The 20,094-nt window shown below is 59.2% G+C and overlaps 2 protein-coding genes across 3 annotated transcripts; both read left to right on the top strand.

The window, feature by feature from the left end:
* Nucleotides 1-6,677: 6,677 nt before the first annotated feature.
* Nucleotides 6,678-13,760, top strand: MATK (megakaryocyte-associated tyrosine kinase). Of its 2 annotated transcripts, XM_065874045.1 has the most exons (14): nt 6,689-6,794; nt 7,266-7,353; nt 8,018-8,077; nt 8,464-8,577; nt 8,663-8,778; nt 8,865-9,084; nt 9,526-9,619; nt 11,033-11,098; nt 12,009-12,108; nt 12,184-12,268; nt 12,351-12,424; nt 12,539-12,734; nt 13,114-13,200; nt 13,296-13,760. In XM_065874045.1, the coding sequence occupies exons 2-14, from the start codon at nt 7,348-7,350 to the stop codon at nt 13,533-13,535; spliced, it is 1,458 nt and encodes a 485-aa protein (XP_065730117.1). In that variant the 5' UTR covers nt 6,689-6,794; nt 7,266-7,347; the 3' UTR covers nt 13,536-13,760. The 2 variants fall into 2 exon arrangements, with proteins under 2 accessions (XP_065730118.1, XP_065730117.1); XM_065874046.1 differs by lacking the exon at nt 7,266-7,353 and having other exon boundaries at nt 6,678-6,794.
* A 3,572-nt stretch (nt 13,761-17,332) lies between these two features.
* RAX2 (retina and anterior neural fold homeobox 2) lies at nt 17,333-18,684 on the top strand. Its single transcript, XM_065875263.1, has 2 exons — nt 17,333-17,569; nt 18,174-18,684. The coding sequence occupies exons 1-2, from the start codon at nt 17,357-17,359 to the stop codon at nt 18,510-18,512; spliced, it is 552 nt and encodes a 183-aa protein (XP_065731335.1). The 5' UTR covers nt 17,333-17,356; the 3' UTR covers nt 18,513-18,684.
* Nucleotides 18,685-20,094: the final 1,410 nt, after the last annotated feature.

Genomic DNA, 20,094 nt, shown 5'->3' on the forward strand with positions numbered 1-20,094 from the left:
TAAGAAAATAAAAACAGGGAGAGACCAGAGGTCAGCAAACTACAGCCCACTTACCCACCATCTAGCGCACACCATCTGATTCTGTGCATCCAGTGAGCTAAAAATGGTTCTTTACATTTTTTAAAAAATATTTTTTAATTTAATTAATTAATTAAATTTTCGCTGTGTTGGGTCTTCATTGCTGCGCGTGGGCTTTCTGTAGCTGTGGCGAGCAGGGGCTACTCTTTGTTGAGGTGTGCAGGCTTCTCATTGCGGTGGCTTCTCTCGTCGCGGAGCATGGGCTCTAGGCCCGTGGGCTTCAGTAGTTGTGGCACTCGGGCTCAGTAGTTGTGGCTCGAGGGCTCTAGAGCACAGGCTTAGTAGTTGTGGCGCACGGGCTTAGTTGCTCCGCAGCATGTGGGATCTTCCCGGACCAGGGCTCGAACCCGTGTCCCCTGCATTGGCAGGCAGATTCTTAACCACTGCGCCACCAGGGAAGCCCGATTCTTTACATTTTTAAATGGCGGGGAAAAAAGAGTCACAATATTGCATTACATGTGAATAGTACATGAAGTTGAAATTTCAGCATCCATAAGTAACATTTTATTGGAATGCAGCCGTACCTCTTCTCTTTCCCTTGTGTTCTCTCTCTCTGGTGGCTTTCGAGCTACAATGGCAGAGCTGAGTAGTCAAGACATGTGGCCCTTGACAGAGAGTTTGCTGACTCCTACGTTAGAGGATGAGGGTGTGGGGGACAGGATGGGGAGGATCAAGGTGGGATCCTGGAGCAGGGGCACAGGGGCAAGTCTTCCGGTACCTTGTGGATTACCCGCTGTCCCTCTGACTTTACCCTCTCACACAAGTCTGCGTTCATTTGTTCTGGGAGGGCCTACCGCGTGCCAGGCTCCAGAGATAAATGCTTGCCCAGGCCAGAGCCAGTCCCTGCCCTCGCTCACGGAGCCTACGCTCTGTCAAGGGGAGCAAGGGGAGTCAAAGGCAATCAACAGGAGCGAGTAAGACAGGGTAACTGGCAGTGATTCAGGCTTTGTTGGTGGGTGGCCCCTCTGAGTGGTCAGGCACGGTCTCTTGGAGGAGTTGGAAATGAGAAGAAGGAGGCTGCCTTGCGAAGAGCTGAGAGGAGCACACACTAGGAGGCCAAAAACAGCACGTGCAAAGGCCCTGAGGCTGGACGGTGCCTGGAGCATTTGAGGAATAGGAGAGAGCTGGGAGCAGAGAGGTGACAGCGGCCTGCCAAGCCACAGCGGGGAGCTGGGTTTCGCGAGCACAGCAGGCACCAGGGGAAGGTTCCAAGCCCGGAGGTGACACAGACCCAGGTTACATATATTGAACCCTTGAGCATGCCTGGGAAGTGAGGTGCCCAGCTCCACCTTTGGTACAAGGAAGACGGGACCAAGGGAAAAGGGGGAAGAGCAGGCACCCTCTCCCATCAAAGGCAGATCCGCCTGAAGCTCACCCTTGGCACCCAAAGCGGGTCGTCCAAGAGGCCCTTCCTTGGACAAGTGAAGAATGGCCCAGCAGACCGCACTCTGGTTGCAAAGCATTTTTCCTCGAAAGAGGGGAGTATTCCTGCGCTGAATCCCCTGTGTCCCCTGGCAGGGAGAGAAAGCTAAATTTAAAGGTGTGTTAACTGGGGCAGTCTGATCCAGCCAAGTCTGATCCGGCGTGCTTCAGCCGAAGATCCACTGGGGCCCCACAGCTCAGCTGTCCCCACACCTGGCAGCAGCTGCCCTGCCTCACCTGCCCCTCCACATCCAGAAAGCTGTTACTGGCGCATTCTCTTTGGGAGGTCGACCGGGTGCCCCACACCTTGCCGGGCAGCCGGTATGTGGGCCCTGGAGCCAGACGGGCCTGAGCTTAAAGCCCAGCCCACCACTCCCCATGTCCTGGAGCATGGCACCCTCCGAGCCTCAGCTTTCTCATCTGCAAAATGGGTCCAATGAGAGCGCTCACCTCACAAGTGACAGGCACTGCTCATTACCTCTTCTCTCCCCAACATTCACTGGCTTAAAAAGTATGTTCTGAGCACGTGCTGTGTGCCAGGGACTGAGGCCACAGCAGTGAATGACACCGTCCAAAATCCCTGCCTTCAGGGAGCTGACGTTCTAGAGAAGACGCAGCCAGTGAACAAGATAAAGTAAAATATATGTTCGGTCTGAACGTGGTAGTTCTACAGAGCTTCAAAGGAAGGGGATGTGAAGTGTCAGCGGGTTGAAATATTCTGTGGGGTTTCTGGAATGTTGGGTATGTCTGGGGAAGTGTCCCAGGCAGGAGGAACAGGAATGCAAAGGCCCTGAGGTGGGCATGAACCTGGGAGCTTTGAGGAAGAGGAGGCCAATGCTCCTGCCTCCCCCTCTTCCTTGGCCCCTAGTGTAAAGTCCATATTTCCCAGCTTCCCCTGCTCCTGGGTTTGGCCTTGTAGCTAAATTCTACCCAATGGGAAGAAGGGAAGATGTCATGTGCATCTTGCAGGAAAAGTCCTTAAGGGGAAGAGGTGCACCATTGTTCTCTGAATCTTCCTGCTTCCTATTGGCTGGAATGCAGATGGGATAGATGGAGCTTGAGCAGTCATCTTGTATCAAGAGGTGGAAATTCAAGTGCTGAGAGGGGCAGAGCCAGAAGACGCAGGAGCCTGGGTCCCCGTCACAGCCCTGGATTGCCTCCCTCAGAGAGGATTAATTCCTATCTAATTCAGACCTCTAGCACTGGGGGTCTTCCACCCCATGTAGCCAATCCTAATTCCAACTGATGCATTACGTAAAGTGCCTGTCACATGATGCCCTTTGTTCATGCCTACTACGATTTTCCTCTGTATTAGTAAAGGAGAATAAGAAATGTGCCCCGCCCTTGAGAAGTTTAGAACCCCAGTGGGGGAGTCCACGGGCCTGACTCTCAGCCCCAGCCAGCTGTGTGACCAAGGGCAAGCAGCCTCGCCTCTCTGTCTCAGCTGCTCCAATTCCAAAGAGAGAGGATTGGCCCCAATAATCTCCAGGAGTTTGGAGAAGGGAGGGTTGGGCAAACTGCAACAGTGAAAACAGGAGAAAGATGAGAAAGGTGATGAACAGTGAGATTTGGAAGAGCAAAAGAAAGGTCTTTGGGAGGGGGATGGGGTAGGTCCATCAGGGCTCCTCTGTTGCCAGCGCCACCTGACCCGGTGGGTGGACGGCGGATTTATCAGCTTGTGGAAGGGGACACCCAGGAGTTCCCTCTTCCTAGCTGGGTTTAGGGCAACCTAATCTGACTCACCAGTTCCACATCATAGAGTCCGTTCATTTCTTTTCTTTTCTTTTTTTTTTTGGCCACTCAGAATGTGGGATCTTAGTTCCCCTACCAGGAATCGAACCCACACCTCCTGCATTGGAATCGCGGAGTCTTAACCACTGGACCGCCAGGGAAGCCCCGATTCTGTTCATTTCAACACCCAACTCCTGGTCCCATTTTCAGTATTAAGAATCCCTTTGGTTGCAAGTGGTAGAAACCCCCTCCTGAAGCCACCAAAAAGCAAAGACCAGCTTCCAACACTAGGCAGAGCATGAACTCCAGGCATGGCTGGATCCAAGCATTTGAATTCTCCCCGAGGGGTTCAGTCTCTCTGCTTCCCTTGGGCTGGTTCCTTCTCAGGCAGGCTGATGGGCTTAGTCACTAAGGCCAGGTCCACGCCCTTCACACAGCAAGATAAGAGGGCTACTGTTTTGTCCTTTCAGGGCATAGAAGTGGGGTCTTACTCTGAGAAGCGTGGGGAAGGCTTCAGAAAGATGGCGAGAGCTGGGGATGCCCGCTGGACAAGGGGGTAGGAGACATCCCAGGCAGAGGGGACAGCCAGGCAAACTCCTGCAGTTCAGCGCTGCCAGACTGGGAGATACTTGGTAGGAGCAGGAGACGAGGCCCGGGGGGTCAGCTGGAGGCTGAACACGAAGAGCCCTGAGTGCCGGACTGAGCATCTGAGGCTCTGTCCTCGGGCAGTGGGGAGCTATGCAAGGGTATAGAGTGTGGAGTGGGGGGGGCACAACCACGTATTCATCCCGTGTAGGTGCAGTGGAAGGTGTATGATAGCAAGGCGGAAAACTGGAGGCAACCAGGAGAGCAGGGAGGGGGCTTCTGTGTCACCAGCCTGCACCACATGGCTTGCCTGGGGCGGGGCGGGGTCAGAGAATTTCTGGAATCAAGTCAACAGGACTGAAATGTGGAGGGTGAGGAGCCTGGCACTGGGGAAGTCTGGGAGACCGATCCATGATGTGGCTACCAACTGGCTTCAGGCTGGTAGAAGGCAAGAGACAGGAGAAACTGGTATTGCCACCTCCAGGGACTAGAAGAGCCAACGCGTCTTTGTGATTCAAAGTGGCTGGTTCTTGGATGCCTCCAGAGATGGGGAGCTCACCCCTTATGACCCAAATAAACCATGGACTCAAATCTATCCCCCTAGGGTCAGGCACAGCTCCATGCCCCATGCCCACACCACGGGGGCCTCCCTCACCCAGGCCAGCCCTTGTTGCTTTGGGCACCTGATGCTGTCTCCTTTTAAGACTGTCGTCCAGAGCTTCCCTGGTGGCACAGTGGTTAAGAATCCGCCTGCCAATGCAGGGCACATGGGTTCGAGCCCTGGTCTGGGAAGATCCCACATGCCACGGAGCAACTAAGCCCATGCGCCACAACTACTGAGCCTGCGCTCTAGAGCCTGCAAGCCACTACTACTGAGCCCACGTGCCACAACTACTGAAGCCCGCACGCCTAGAGCCTGTGCTCCGCAACAAGAGAAGCCACTGCAGTGAGAAGTCCACGCGCCACAATGAAGAGTAGCCCCTGCTCGCCACAACTAAAGAAAGCCCGCGCGCAGCAACGAAGACCCAACACAGCCAAAAATTAATTAATTAATTAAAATTTAAAAAAAAGACTGTCCTCCAGTCTCAACACCTCTGGTTTCTCTGGTTATTCATTCCAGGGAAGAGCCTCCCAGAGTGTGGGACAAGGACCCCTGGGGGTCCTGGGGAGGATGTCGATGTTTCTCATGGATTTGCAGGGAGAGAAAGCAGACCCCTTCGACCTCCTCCCATCTCTCTGGCTGCATCAAGGAGAAAGTCTCCATGGGGTGCCAGGGTGTTGGGGTGTCTTAAGCACAGGCTCATGGCCTTGCTGAGCAGAGCAGGCCGACTTCCATCGTGGGCCTGGGGCCGCTGAAGTGACTCTAATGGTGCTGCTGGGTTTCCGCTGTGGCTACTTTGACGTTGCATTTCTATTTTGGGCAAGTGTTGATGGTTTGCCATATATGGTTGGCCCCCAGTGACCCCACTAAATGCCGGCTGCAGGGTCCCCAGCCCCTTGGTCCAAAGCAGTTCCTGTGGCTGGGAAGGGGGGGCTGGGGCACACCCTGGGATGATCCCACAGCCAGATCCATGGAGCACAGGGAGCCTGACGAGCAGGAAACCTCCCTGCAAATGCTGCCAGCATTAGTAAATTACACCACCACAGAGGAAGGCATCCTCCCCCTTGCTCGCCTCCTACCTGCTTCCTTCACTGAGAATAACCCTTTGCCGGTTGGAGGGTCCCCTTCTGGAATGTTCCCCTTGGACTTACTGTCTCCTGTGTAATGTGAATGGGATCGTGCATTTTGTTTTGTATCACATTCTGGTAAGTGGTGGTTGTTTTTGACAACCAGAGATTTTAGCATTTTAATACACATAGTTTCTTAGTTTTTGTTGCATAATATTGCATGATATTGAATATCTGTAATTCTTGTAACTGGGCCTCTATTGCCAGAAGTCACATGACACCTTAGAGGCACAGACAGCCTTTTGGGGTACCAGAAAATTAAATTCTGGGCATCTTGCTTCATCACCCTGCTGAGATCAGCTTCATCCTTGTCCAAGCGGAGTCCTCCACTCATAGAAAGAATTGTAAGGGAGATCGCAGAGCGACAGCTGGAAGCCAGGCCCCCAGGCCATCAAATGCTCATCAAGCTGTCCTCTGAGCTGGAAGCTGGTGCTGCATGGCCCTACAGAGAAGGAAACTGAGGCTGGGAGGAGGCAGCACCTGCCTCTGGCACAGCTGCGTTGGCGCTGTGGAGGCCCCACTCTTACCGTCCAAGGATGGCTGCTCTGCCAGGAGGCCTCCAGTTCCAGATGATTTTTTTCCTGTGGCCCCAATTTTCCCTTAATGTCGTTGATGATGATAAGGATATTCATAGTGGTTGACATTTTGAGGGCTTTCTTTGCTCCAGGCACCAGCAGCCCTCTCCAGGGGCCAGGTACTGAAATGAGATCCTTGTTGTTAGAGGAGTTGACTGAGGGCGTTGGAAACCCAGTCAGAAGGGTTCACCGTGTTGTCTGCGCTCTGTGGCTTGCTTACCTCCCCGGACGGGAAGCTCACTCTCCTTCCTTTCCCTGTGCTCGCTTGGCACTAGCTCCACGCTCCAAGGTGTGGGTTCCCGGAATAGGCAGGGGTGCGCGCTCCGCAGCGCCGGGCCAGGGAGCGGCGTGGAGCCCGAGAACGCCGCTGGCCCCCGCCCTGGCCTCGCGGGAGGCGCCTGGGGCCTCGGAGGCGGGGCGGGGAGGGGCCGCCGGTGGCGGCGGCGCGCTCAGCAGACCGCAGTACGGCCGGCGCTAGGACCCGCGGGGGCCTCCCAGGCCGCCGCGCCTCCCGCTCCCCACCTCCTCAATCCCAGCCTTCCCCCCCCAAAATGAGGAAGCGGAGCAACTTGCTCCAAGTTGTGCAGCCGGGGCCGCCTCGGGGTGCGCAGCCGGCGCGCGGGGGCCCTCCTGGGGGCGGGCGCGGGGTGCGGCCCAGGGGCGACCCCTGAACAGGTGAGCGCGCCGGTGGGGATGGTGGGGAGAGACGGTGGGACAGTGGGGGGACCCCAAGGGCTCGCGGGTGGAGGTATGCCGGGCGAGCGCGGGAGGGGCCGGTGTGCGAGCGCGAGCGTGCGCGTCCGGGGCGCGCGTCCGGTACGCGGCTGGGGCGGGGGTGGTTAGATGCGACCAGGAGCGGGGTGGGGTGGGGTGGTATTTTTGTGGGTGCGGGTGTGCATGTCTGCAAGCCCCTGGGTGTGTGTATCCGCGGGTCCACGTGGAGGGATGTGCGCGTGTCTCCGAGCTGCGTGTGCGCGGCCCTGCGTGTAGCTCTGCGTGCCCGAGTGGCCCAGCGTCTGGCGCCCAGGTGTTCAAGTGTGGGTTTGTGTGTGGTGGGGGGGGGGGGGCCGGTACACACGTTTCCGAATGTCCGAGAGTCTGTGCGTGTGTTCACACGTGTAGACGTGTGTGCACAACTGTCTCTAGGAGAACCTGCTTTTGCTTGCATACCCGCGTGCCTGTGGGTACCTGTGTCCACCTGTCTGTTTCTGTGTGTACATGGATCAGTATGCGTGTGAGTACACGTAGGGCTGGGGATTTCTGGGGGCACATATTCGAAGAGCAGAGACTCACCCCTCCCAACCTGTCCCACAGCCCAGCCACCTGGTGGGGTCCATGGGGGAAGCAGGGGGCGGAAATGCCCCGGCCCCAGCAGCAGCGAGGGACTTTGTGTGTCCTTCCTGGGTTGGCGTGGGGTGGGAGAGGGGAGAGGCTCAGCTGGCGGCCACAGGAGCCCAGCAGGGCTGCACTGCTCCGGCCCCCACCCCCTTCAGGGTCAAAGATTCTTAGGAATGACCTTGAATCATCCTCTATTTCCTTGTCCTGTCCCTGCCTACTTACCAGAAAAGAGGAAGAACCAGGCTCCATTAGGTGGCTCCAAGCTCCCCACGCAACTGTGTGGGCTGCTGGGGCCTGAGTCAGCCCCTGGCCACTTGCTCTGTGCCTGCCTTGTGCCTCAGTTTCCCTTTGGGGATGATGGCGGGGTCAGGCTCCATGCTAAGGAACTCTTCCAGGGAAAGACCACCTCCTCAGAGGGGCTTGGGGAGCCCCTACAAGCCTGGGGAGGCCGGCTGGCTGTCACCTCCACCTGGCCTGAGCTGGAAGTGGCAGTCATGGCCCCTGGGGCCCCAGCCTCGCTTAAATCTGGGCTCTCCAGCTGGTCTCTGCCCCCTCCCCAGGGGAGCCCTCGCTTCCTCCACGCCTGGCACCCCTCACCCATCTCAGCCAGGATGCCAACGGTGAGTACCCCCAACTTGGGTGCCTGTGCCCTAGCCCTTCCTCTGCTCAGTCCACAGGAGCTCCACTCCATGGGGAGCGGGAGGTTTACTGTCTGACCCATGGCCCCTTGGCGGTGTGTGCCAATCTTCCTCTATCACTTGCTCTTCTTTCACCCTTTCCTCCTGCCCTCCTGCTCTCCTGCCCTCCTGCCCTGGGCCCCCGCTCTGTGACTCTGATATGTCCACTGCTCGCTCCCTCGACCTCTCTCCTCTCCTCTCTCCCTGTGTGCTGTTTGTGGTCTCTGCCTCAATCCAGTCTTTCTCTCTCCTCTGGGCCTCTCTCTCCCCTCACCCCGCATCTCTCTCATGACCCCTTTCCCCCTCTCGGCACCCCCCCCCCCCGCTAGAGGCGCTGGGCCCCAGGCACCCAATGCATCACCAAGTGTGAGCACACGCGCCCCAAGCCCGGGGAGCTGGCCTTCCGCAAGGGTGACGTGGTCACCATCCTGGAGGCCTGCGAGGTGAGTGGGGAGGGGCGTGTGCCTGGGGAGAGGGGACTCCGCCAGGAAACCATCCCACTGACCCCACCTGGCTCCCTTCCCGCAGAACAAGAGCTGGTACCGCGCCAAGCACCACGCCAGCGGGCAGGAGGGGCTGCTGGCGGCGGGCGCACTGCGGGAGCGCGAGGCCCTCTCTGCGGACCCCAAGCTCAGCCTCATGCCGTGAGTCGTGGGGAAGAGACCGGGACCGGGGCGGGGTCAGCGGGTCCCGGCCAGCCATGCCCAGCCCGCCTTCCCGCCGGCCGCAGGTGGTTCCACGGGAAGATCTCGGGCCAGGAGGCTGTGCAGCAGCTGCAGCCGCCCGAGGACGGGCTGTTCCTGGTGCGAGAGTCCGCGAGGCACCCGGGCGACTACGTGCTGTGCGTGAGCTTCGGCCGTGACGTCATCCACTACCGTGTGTTGCACCGCGACGGCCACCTCACCATCGACGAGGCGGTCTGCTTCTGCAACCTCATGGATATGGTGGAGGTGCGGCCGTCCACAGGCCCGGGACCCCAGAGCCCATGCCCCCCCATTGCGGAGATGGAGGGATGCCAGGCTCCACCCTATCCCGACGGCTGGCTGGACATGGGACCCCAGAGGTGTCTGCTCCCCAATGGGGAGAAGGAGGGGCTGGTCTCCATGGTCTGAGTCCTCCAGGTCCCACCTCCAGAGACTGGGGTGACTCCTCTGGGAACACCTAGGAACCTCCGATTTGACACCAATGCCAAGACACTCCCCATCCTCCTGTTTCCTGCTAGTCTGCATCCTTTCCTGTTCCCATGGAAACCAGCCTAAAGAGTCCTGTGGGAACGAACCCCCTCTCCTCTTCCCCAGCCCAGAGGTCCCCCCAGGAAGGGGATGGGATGCAGGGGTTCCCTCACCCACGGGGTGGGCTCATGGCTGCCTCTGCCCTGCCCCACCCTGCAGCATTACAGCAAGGAGAAGGGGGCCATCTGCACGAAGCTGGTGAAACCCAAGAGAAAGCAGGGCACCAAGTCAGCGGAGGAGGAGCTGGCCAAGGGTAGGCGGCCCCGCCCTTCTGCTCAGTGTTAGCCTGGCCTGGGGAGGCAGGGCCCTGGGGCTTGGGCACAGGGCCAAGGCCATATCACCTGAGCAGGTCGCTGTGCCTGCCTCTGCAGGCAGAAGACCTGGGCTGCCCTTGGGCGGGGCGGGGCACAATATTGATCTGGTTCTCACACCTGCTGCTTCCCCCCACCCCGACCCCTGCCTCTGTTCCCATCATCCCTGAGCCAGAAACCCTGGGCAGATCCTCGACGTCCCCCACCCTCCCACACCCCCTCCATGGCCAAGTTCTAACACCTGTTAAACCTGGCCCCTCCCCAGGACTTCCAGTGGTTAGGACTCCGCGCTTCCACTGCAGGGAGTGGCAAGGGTTCACTCCCTGGTCGGGGAACTAAGATCCCACAGCCACCTGGCGCCCCCAAAAAATAAAAACTAAAATCCGGCCCCTCCCTGCCTGGCTGCCCCTGCCCTAGCCCAGCCTCAGACAGTCCAGTCAGACCACCTCTTCCCTGAGGGAGTGTCCTCCTTCCTCCCAAACCCTGTGGCCTCGGAGGCAGCTGTCTACCGTGAAAATCACCCATATCACTCCCCTGCCTAAAGAAGGGAGTTCGGGCAGCTCCACTGCCTTCTAGAACCCTCCCCTGTGGCCGAGCTATCTTTCCTGCTTCATCTACAAAGCCCTTCCTCTATTCCACAAGCCCCTGGGGTTGTGTGACTCCTCGTTTCCTCTCATGCCTCTGTACTGTTGTGTCTTCTATTCTCCTCACCTGAAATGCTTTTCCAGCCCTTGAGGAGTGAAATCCTCCATGCTCAGAGCCAATGTGCCCTACCGTGGCCACCCCTTTTGAACCTGGTGATCGTGGCTGTCTCCTTGGAAGTGTCTTGGGGATGGCACCTGGGTGGAGGCTGGTGTCACCGTGTCTGCTTGTACTCAGGGGCTCGTGATTTGGAGAGGGGCTTTGGGGAGGTAGAGGAGGAGACCTACAGAACCTGCTGGGGGCGGGGGGGAAAAACACAGGGGTGCTTGAGAGAAAGATCAGGGAAGCTGGAACACAGATGAGCGCTGGAAGATTCTGGAAGGTTCCAGAACCTTTACCAGAAGGTTCTGGAAGCTTTACCAATCTCTGTTGTATTTTTTGGCCCGTGTGTGTGTGTCCCTGGGTGGTCAGGGATAAAGGATCGTAAAGGAAGAGCCTACAGGGTCCTTGGAAGGACACAGTCTCCAGATGGAACAGAGAAGGGCTCTGTTGCTTTTGGCCGCCCGATAACTGGTACCAGGAGTGCGGAGCCTCAGACACGCCCTTGGGCCACTGTGGGGACGCATGCCACAGGGCCTGGTCTCCCGCCAGGTGGAGCTGCCGTGGGAGGGACTGGCACCTGGCAGCCCTCTGACCGGGTCTCCCCCCGACAGCCGGCTGGTTACTGAACCTGCAGCATTTGACGTTGGGAGCGCAGATCGGAGAAGGAGAGTTTGGAGGTGAGCGGGGTGCCTGGCAGGGGCTGAAGGAGGGTGGGGGGGGGTCCCAGAGATGAATTCACATCCACATTTGATACCTACTTGCTATGCGGCTGAGAACCCAAGGGCTCCTCTCTGTGAAAGGAGGTTCACGACAGCCGGTGCCAGGAGAAAGGTAGTTCAGGCAGGCGCCCAGCGGGCGTGAGCCCTTCACAACCCTGGGCTCTGGCGCACACTGGTCCCTCTGGTCCCTCTTTTGTTTTGTTGTTGTTGTTTTTCCCGGCCGCACTGCATGGCATGCAGGATCTTATTCCCCAACCGGGATGGAACCCCCGCCCCCTGCAGTGGAACGCTTATTCTTAACCACCAGATTGCCAGGGAAGTCCCTGTTCCCTCTCTTTTGATGCCGTTGCCTGAAGTTATTATCCTGGTAGGCCCCGGGGCCTAGATCAGGGCTCACAGACCTTCTCTGGAAAGGGCTGGAGTGTATGTATTTTCCATCTGTCACATCTGCTCAGCTCTGTCCTTGTAGCAGGAAAGCAGCCACAGGCCGCAGGGAGATGAACAGGCATGGCCGTGTGCCAATAAAACTTTATTTATGGACACTGAAATTGAATTCTGTGCAATTTTCATGTCATAAAATATTCTTCTCTTGATCTTTTTTCAACCATTTAAAAATGTAAAATCCCATTCTGAGCTTGCGAGCCTTGCAGAAACCCACGTTGGGACTGGATTGGGCCCGAGGGCTGGAGTTTGCAGACTGGTTTAGGTGATTCTCTTTGCTCAGGGATCTGGAGCTTGTAGGGGAGCGGTTTCCAGGCCTGGGGACCCACTGCTGCATCGGCATCCTTGGGGGTCAGTGTGAGTGGGTATGTCCCTGTGTCTGTCCAGTCTCTGTGGGGTCCTGATCTCCTCCCCCACCGGCCCCCAGCCGTCCTGCAGGGTGAGTACCTGGGACAGAAGGTGGCCGTGAAGAACATCAAGTGCGACGTGACAGCCCAGGCCTTCCTGGACGAGACGGCGGTCATGACGTGAGTCCTGGTGAGGGGAGGGCATGCTGGGGTGGGGGTCCAAGCCACCTTCACCCCACACCCGCCTGCCCCCAGGAAGATGCAGCATAAGAACCTGGTGCGTCTGCTGGGTGTGATCCTGCACCAGGGCCTCTACATCGTCATGGAGCACGTGAGCAAGGTGGGGGCAGGGCCTGAGGGTCGGGCCGGGTGCGGCCGAGCAGCCTCCAGCAGCCCTCACCCCACCCGTGTCTCCCACACAGGGTAACCTGGTGAATTTTCTACGAACGCGGGGCCGGGCCCTTGTGAACACCCCCCAGCTCCTGCAGTTTTCCCTGTGAGTAGGGCTCCCGGGGGCAGGGAGACCGAGGCACGGAGCAGGGAGGAGCCTGGCCTTGGGAGTCTGTGGTCCAGGCACCAGAGCCCCGTGCCCGCCACCCCTCCACTCCAGGCACGTGGCCGAGGGCATGGAATACCTGGAGAGCAAGAAGCTGGTGCACCGAGACCTGGCTGCCCGGAACATCCTCGTGTCCGAGGACCTGGTGGCCAAGGTCAGCGACTTTGGCCTGGCCAAAGCCGAGCGGAAGGGGCTGGACTCCAGCCGGCTTCCAGTCAAGTGGACGGCACCCGAGGCTCTCAAACACGGGGTGAGCCCCCCTTCCCCCCCAGGGCCCTTGGAACCCTAGCTCCCCTGTGCGACCCTGGGCCTGTCTCTTGCCTCTCTGAACCTCCAAGGGACTGGCTCCGCCTCTCTGGTAAGCCCTTGGCCCATAATTGTTCCTTTTAGCCCCAGTCTGGGCCTTGGTCTCCTCATTTCTGAAACAGTCTTGGGCTCAGCAAGTGAGAGCAAGAATAACCTCGTTCTTGCACTGAGTCTGGGTTGGGGGGTGGGGCGGATTCAGAGGCAGGAGCCTATTGGGAGGAGACCTGGGACTAAAGGTCAACCCAGGGGGACTTCCTGGAGGAAGCAGGGGCTGGGGCAGAAGCCCTGAGGGGTCCCTCTCCCCCTGATCTCTGGCCCCACAGAAGTTCTCCAGCAAGTCGGACGTCTGGAGTTTCGGTGTGCTGCTGTGGGAGGTCTTCTCATACGGCCGGGCTCCGTACCCCAAGATGGTGAGCAGGGACGGGGGGGCGGCACTGGGTCTCCTGCAGGTCTAGGGGTCGTGATCCTGACCCCCAGCCCGCACCGGCGTGCCCTCTGCCCATAGTCGCTGAAGGAGGTGTCAGAGGCCGTGGAGAAGGGGTACCGCATGGAGCCCCCCGAGGGCTGCCCGGGTCCCATCCACGCCCTCATGGGCAGCTGCTGGGAGGCTGAGCCTGCTCGCCGGCCGCCCTTCCGCAAACTGGCTGAGAAGCTGGCCCGGGAGCTGCGCAGTGTGGGCGCCTCGGCCCCCAACGGGGGGCAGGATGCAGACGGTCCCACCTTGCCCCGCAGCCAGGAGCCCTGACCCTGCCCGCGGGGCCTCGGGCCCCAGAGAACTGAGACAGTGGGGGGCACAGGGTGGGGACTCGGGCCAGGCCTGAGGAGCGGCAGGGCCAGCGAGCTGCCCGCCCGGCTCACATCACAGGGGCAGGCTGCATCGGGGTTGGGGGGGGGGCTCTGGGCAGCCCGTGGGCACCACGGCCCCAGGGAAGTGAAGGATTAGCGCCTGGATAAAGACTGGTTCCAAGGACTGGATGTCTGAGTCTCTCTCTGCTACCACTCTGGGGACCCCATCACTTACTGGCGGTGATCTGCCTGCCCAGTTGTCTGCCCACTGAGGGGTTCACCAGGCTAGGACCTTGCAGCCCAGAGGGGCGTATATTTCCCCTGGGATGGGGCCAGGAGACCCCCAGGCCAGGGATCACAGCCACCCGTAGAGCCACTTGCCATCACCCACGGGTCCGCCACCTCCTTTGGTGGCAAAGACCCCACCGTAGCCCTCAGGGTCCCAGGTGCAAAGGACAGTGGGAGAGTGCCAGTGGCTGCGGACATCCGAGTCCCCTGTCCTGGCATCCTCTTTTCCTCAGCCTTGCCCCTCGTCCCCTCCTGGGGTGCTCCAGTGTGGCTATATCCCCCACCTGTCATGACCTAACAGCCTCACCCGGTGACTCCAGGGAACACTCGCTGAAAAAAAGCCAGCTGCACGGCCTGTCCCAAGGCCCTGCCCCTCCCGTCCACTCTCGAGCGGGGGCTGGGGCTCCGGGCTTGCACCCCCAGCTTCAAATCCTGACTCGACCCGTAGCTGTGTGGCCCGGGCTTGCCGTGAGCCACTGCATCAAACTGAGGGCGTGTCTGGGATGGGGGGTGTTAGTTCTAAACTCGGGGTGTCCTGGGCAAACTAGAGGGGTGGTCCTCCTCCATGGGCCCCCAGAGCCTCCTCTATGATCAGACGTCTCTTCCGGGGGAGACATGAGGACCCCGAGGGCTCACACCAGTGAAGGACTGAGAGCACACAGCTAGTGCTCAGCTCTTACCTGTGACTGTCAGCCACCCTCTCTCTGATGATGCTCCCAGACAGCCAGCCTCTAGGTTGCCTGAAGAGGGGGTTTCTGGCCAGCTCGGTGTGGGCCCCTCCCCAGGACCCCCTGAGCTGGTGAGGGGACACCAGACCACAGCACGGCCTCCCTCCTTGACTGCCCCAACCCTGCCTGAGCGGAGCCTGAGAAATGTCTCAAGGTCACGCTGACCTCCTGCAGTTCCCCCCCTCCCCGCCCCGAGCCCTGCCCACCCTCTGGCCTCAGTTTCCCCACCAGCACCTGAAGGGGTTTAGCGATTCTTCCTGGGGGAGAAATGAAGGGTGGGAGGCTGGAGGGGCTGAGAGTGGCCTGGCCCCCGCCTAATCCAGATGGAAGGTGGCCCCGCACTGCCCTGGCCTGCCCCTAATCCGGTGCTCTAAGCTGACACAGCGTCTGGACCTTCAGCCGCATCCTGCTAAATCGCCAAAGCCCCCTGGGCCTAACACCCAAATCCCTCCTGCGCCTCTTAACCCACCTGGAGCCAATTAGCTAAATGGGGCCTGTGAACAGAGCAGCTCTTTAGCGTTTCCAAGTGATGAAGCGTTAGGGGAATTACCTGCCCCCACTCCACAGAGCCCCAGCCCACCATACAGGCGGGGCAGCTGAGGCCTGGAGGGGCCCCAGGAGCCTGGGCTCAGGGCTTCTGGGGCCTCCCTGCCTGGCCAACCCCTTGGGTATCAAGCCCCCTGCCCACCGGGCCGTCCCTCCTCGTCCAAGGCTGCTCGCCCCTGCCCCCGACTTCTCCAGGGCCTGTAACCCTTTGCTGCATGTGAGTGTCTGAGCGTGTGCACTCATGCCGTGTGTGACTGCCTGTCTCCATCGCTTTCTCTTTCTCCGTGTGTGCCTTTCCCCTACAAAGCCAACATTCCCTACATTCCCTTATCTATACAAAGCCAGCAGAGGTGAGATAAGGACTTATCTCTGCTTCCTCTGCACTCACTCCCTAGTCCATCCAGGGGCCTGGGTCTCCCGCCTCGCTCCGCCGCTGGGACAAACTCCCTCTGTCCTCCTCCTGGGTCTCATCCTGCCCCCTCTCAACCCCAGTGCCCCTCCTCACTGTCTTCAGGGCACACCCCCCCCCCCCGCCGCCGCCTGAGCCCCCAGTCTCCTTGGACTGGGGAGGGGGTTGGCAAACCAGTCTCAGGGGCTTCCCAAGATCCTGCTCCGGCTCTCAGGCCACCGCCTGAGAGACAGTCCCATCATCCACCTGTTCCAAAAACAGGGTCCGGGTATACCGGTCCTCTTCCCTCCTCCTCAGACTTTCTCCCCCCAGATTTCTCTCCTGCCTCTCCCCCAGCCTTGCTCTGACCAGGCCTCTAGCATCCTCCTGGCCTCCCATCTTGCACACAATAGCTACTCATCCAAAATGCCATCTGTGCCCCTCCCATGCCCCACAACCTCCCATGGCTCCCCAGTACCCACCCCTTCACAGCCAGTCTTGTCCAGAATTTACAGCCTTGTACTCCATCTCCCACTCTGATCACCTTCATTGAAAGAGCAACCTTCCCTCCCCTGCTTGAGTTTTCTCACCAGGCTTCTGACCACCTGACATGCTATATTTTACTTATATAGTTACAGATTATCTGTCTGTCTAGCTCCTCCACTAGGATGCCAGTTCCAAGATTTGTGTCTGTTTTGTTCACTGCTGTGAACAGTACCTGGTATACAGTAAGCTCAATAAGTGTTTACTGAGTGACTGAAAAGTGAACTTCTATTCATACCTCGAAACCCAGCTAAAATGCCCCATACTCCTTTGCCCTTCACAGTGGCCAGGGGGCCAACTGGAATTGCCTTCACCTCTGGGGACCTCAGCTTCCCCAACCCCCGTTGACATCTGTGAGTCTGAGAGGTTCTTTTTCTCACACCAGATGATAAAAAAAAAAGCCGTAACAGTGGACATTCATTAAGCACTCGCTGTATGCCAGTCACTGTGCGACGCTCTTTCCTTTCATCAGCTCATTGAGTCCCTGTGAGAGCCCCATGGGGTAAGTCCTGTTGTCGCCGTCTTACAGCTAGGGAAACTGAGGCCCAGAGAGGGGGAGGCTCTTGTTTATATCCTACAGCGAGGGGTGGCAGACCCAGGCTAATGGTGTCCCTCCAACCCCTGGAACCCAGCCCTCCCTCTGTGGCTCAGAGCAACCAGCACCTGGGCGGGAGGGGCCCTCTCAATTAATCACCTCGCTAATCCTCCTTCCACCCAACCCCAACCCCCTCGAGTCTGGCTGGGCCAGGCCAGCAGCAGACGGAGCTGGGCCGGCAGGGGCTGTCAGAGGGCCCGCTGGGAGCTGGGAGCACTGGGCAGGTGGGCACAGGTGGGCCTGGATGGGAGTTGGGGGCAAAGAGAGCCCCCTAGGGCAGAAGACTGGGGGGTAAGGAAGTGTTCCTTAAGGCAGTGTCCCAGCTTCTGCCTTCCTGGGGGTCCTAGACACAGAGACAGAGAGATAAAGGGAGACACAGGCAGTCAGGGAGAGCACCAGAGGGAAAGAGAAATAGAGGCAGCGGGGGGCTGGGGGGGGCGCGGACAGAGACACAGAGAAAAATGATCAGAGAGAAGGAAGTGGAGACAGAGTCAGGTGATCCGACATGGACAGAGAGGCTGGGGAGGCAGAAGGGATGCAGGACCCAGTGGAGGGAGAAGCCCCTCCATATCTTACCCCAGACCCAGCAGGGGCCGGGGGCTCCCCCGCCCTCCCCAACCTCAGTCCCTACCGTGTCTCATCCGCGCCGTCTGTCCTGCCGCCGCCCCGCCAGGTGAGGGCGAGGAGCAGCCATGTTCCTGAGCCCGGGCGAGGGGCCCGCTGAGGGTGGGCGGCCAGGGCCTGGCGAAGAGGCCCCCAAGAAAAAGCACCGGAGGAACCGCACGACCTTCACCACGTACCAGCTGCACCAGCTGGAGCGGGCGTTCGAGACCTCCCACTACCCGGACGTTTACAGCCGCGAGGAGCTGGCCGCCAAGGTGCACCTGCCCGAGGTGCGCGTGCAGGTGAGGGGACCCCCTAACAACCCGAGGAGGGAGCCGGTGCCAGGTATGAACCCTCCCAGTGCATGGGAAGGCTTCCTGGAGGAGGGGACGTGGGACTGGGGCCTTGATGTTTGAATAAGAATTTGCCATCTAGAAAGGAGAAAGGGCATTTTTCTAGCCCTCCAGAGCAATGTGTGCAAAGGGGTGAAATAGGAGGCATTTCCACAGAGCTGGGTGTTGAGGCAGGCGGAAGCGGAGGCAGAGAAGGAGCTTGGGAAGGGCCTCAAATGCCGAGCTCAGTGGCTGGAACTTCATGCCAAGGGCCAAGAGAGACCAGGAGGGAGGCCAGGGAGCCTGAGGGGCCCTGGACAAAGGCAAAGGCAAGGAGAGCCTGGATTCAGAAGACTTTGGGGCTGATTTGATGGGGGCCAAGAGGCAGAGATCCTGCTCTCAATACAGCCATCTCCTTGGGGTAGGTAACACCATATGTTGGCACTGCAACAGGTGGGGGTCAGGTTAGAGAGCAGGCAGAACCCGGAGAGGCTGGGAGGCCCAGAGCAGTAAAGAGTGGCCTCGCCTCACCCCACCAGCCCTGACCCAGGAGCACCTCTCTTGCTGCTTCCAGGTGTGGTTCCAGAACCGCCGGGCTAAGTGGCGCCGCCAGGAGCGTCTGGAGTCAGGCTCCGGGGCCGTGGCAGCCCCGAGGCTCCCCGAGGCCCCAGCACTACCCTTTGCCCGCCCTCCCGCCATGCCACTGCCCCTGGAGCCCTGGCTGGGCCCTGGGCCCCCAGCCGTGCCGGGACTCCCGCGCCTCCTGGGCCCGGGTCCGGGGCTTCAGGGGTCCTTCGGGCCCCACACCTTTGGTCCAGGCTTCACGGACGGTTTCACCCTGGAGGAGGCGTCCTTGCGGCTGCTGGCCAAGGAGCACGTGCAGGCTCTGGACAGGGCCTGGCCATCGGCCTGAACCTGGTGTCTGCCCAGCCCTCCCTCCTCAGCCTGTCTGTGGCCACCCATGCCGGGTCCCCCACCCCACCACCACCTCCTTACCCTGCCTTGCAGGGTAACTGGCCCCCGGTTTCAAGAAGGAGGTGGCCAGAGGATCCCCGGCCAGGGGGATGGGTCCCTGGCCTGGTCTCAAGGGAGTCTGTGCCCTCGTGGGGCCTCAGTCTCCCCATCTGTCAAGTGGGCGTGGGTGGGCTGGATTCTGAGGTTCTTAGACTGCAATCAGGAGCCACTGGGGTGTGAATTCTGAGTTGATGAGTCTAAATCCCTCCGCCTGCTGCCCCCTCTCTAAGAAATAACAAGTAACAGCAGTAGCAGCTCATGTTCAACCCACCCCCTTTCACTGTGTGCTCCCCACGTGCCCATTGCTTTACCCCACGAGGTGGGCATGGCCACCAGCCTCATCTTTCAGGGGAGGAAACTGAGGCCCAGAGAGGGGAAGCCAGTTTCTTGAGGCCACACAGCCAGTAGGGGGCGGAGCTCTTTTTTTTTTTTTTTTGGCGGAGCTCTTTTTAAACTCATTGCCTGACTCCATCACCCCAGGCCCCATGCCGGACCCAGGCTGGGCGCTAACAGGGGACTCTCTGCTGAGGCTGGGCGAATACTGTCTGTCCCTGCTCCTCCCAGTTACCACGGTGTGGCTTATGTCCCCACTGGCCACAGCCCCCATCGTGTCTCCCAGCCCACTGTGTGGGTGGGGGGGGGGTCGGGGCCCTGGTGACAAGGCCAGCATTTGTTCTGTCCAACCCATGTCTCCCACGTGGCAGTCCTCACCTCCCTTCAGCCAGGGGATACAGGGCAGGACCCGCCCAAGACTGTCCGGGTCTGGACTGGGTTGAGAACCGGGCTCCTGACCCTCACCCAGGTCTCTGTTGAAGAGTCTCAGAACAACCACCACGTCTGGAAGGGGTTCCGTGTGTGTATATATATAGTAACAGCTTTACTGAGGTAAGATTTCCATAAAGTTAATTACACGTGCTTAAAGCATACCACTTGGTAAGCCTTGACGTCTCTGTACACTCCTGGAAGCCTCGCCACGGTCACGTGACGTGCGCACCCCTTCAGCTGCTGCGTGCCTTCCCAGTCCTCTCCCACCCCACCCGCCCCTCCCCACACGACCATTCGTCTGCTTCTGTCACTGGACATTCACTTGAGTTTCCTAAGGATTTATAGAAAGGAAACCACACAGGATGTCTTCTTTACTAGGTTTTGTCTGGTTTCTTATGCCGAGGACAATTATTTTGAGAGGCATCCAGGCGGACCCCCTTTTCTTGGTGAGCCCTATTCCATAGTAGGGGATACACGTCTGTTTATTCACTCCTCTGGTTTGCTCTGGGGTGGGTTCCAGCTTGGGACGATTATGAATTAAACTGCTGTGGACATTTGTGTACATGACCTACACCTTCATCTTTCTTGGGGAAATCCCTGTGTATGGATTTTAGCCGTTCTCAGGTGTGACACGGCATCTCGCTGTGGGCTTACTTTGCTTTTCCCTCTTGACACATGGTGCTGAGCATCTTTCCATGTGCTCGTTTGCCATCTGT

The sequence above is a fragment of the Phocoena phocoena genome, chromosome 3 (genome assembly GCF_963924675.1).
Source record: "Phocoena phocoena chromosome 3, mPhoPho1.1, whole genome shotgun sequence".
NCBI lineage: Eukaryota > Metazoa > Chordata > Mammalia > Artiodactyla > Phocoenidae > Phocoena > Phocoena phocoena.

What these genes read in the sequence shown, in the direction of transcription:
- MATK (XM_065874045.1), top strand. An exon ending in CCCAAGCTCAGCCTCATGCC is followed by an intron (nt 8,779 to 8,864) that starts GTGAGTCGTGGG and finishes CGCCGGCCGCAG; the next exon opens with GTGGTTCCACGGGAAGATCT. An exon ending in CGGAGAAGGAGAGTTTGGAG is followed by an intron (nt 11,099 to 12,008) that starts GTGAGCGGGGTG and finishes ACCGGCCCCCAG; the next exon opens with CCGTCCTGCAGGGTGAGTAC.
- RAX2 (XM_065875263.1), top strand. Translation starts at nt 17,357, where the DNA reads ATGTTCCTGAGCCCGGGCGAGGGGCCCGCTGAGGGTGGGCGGCCAGGG. An exon ending in TGCCCGAGGTGCGCGTGCAG is followed by an intron (nt 17,570 to 18,173) that starts GTGAGGGGACCC and finishes TGCTGCTTCCAG; the next exon opens with GTGTGGTTCCAGAACCGCCG.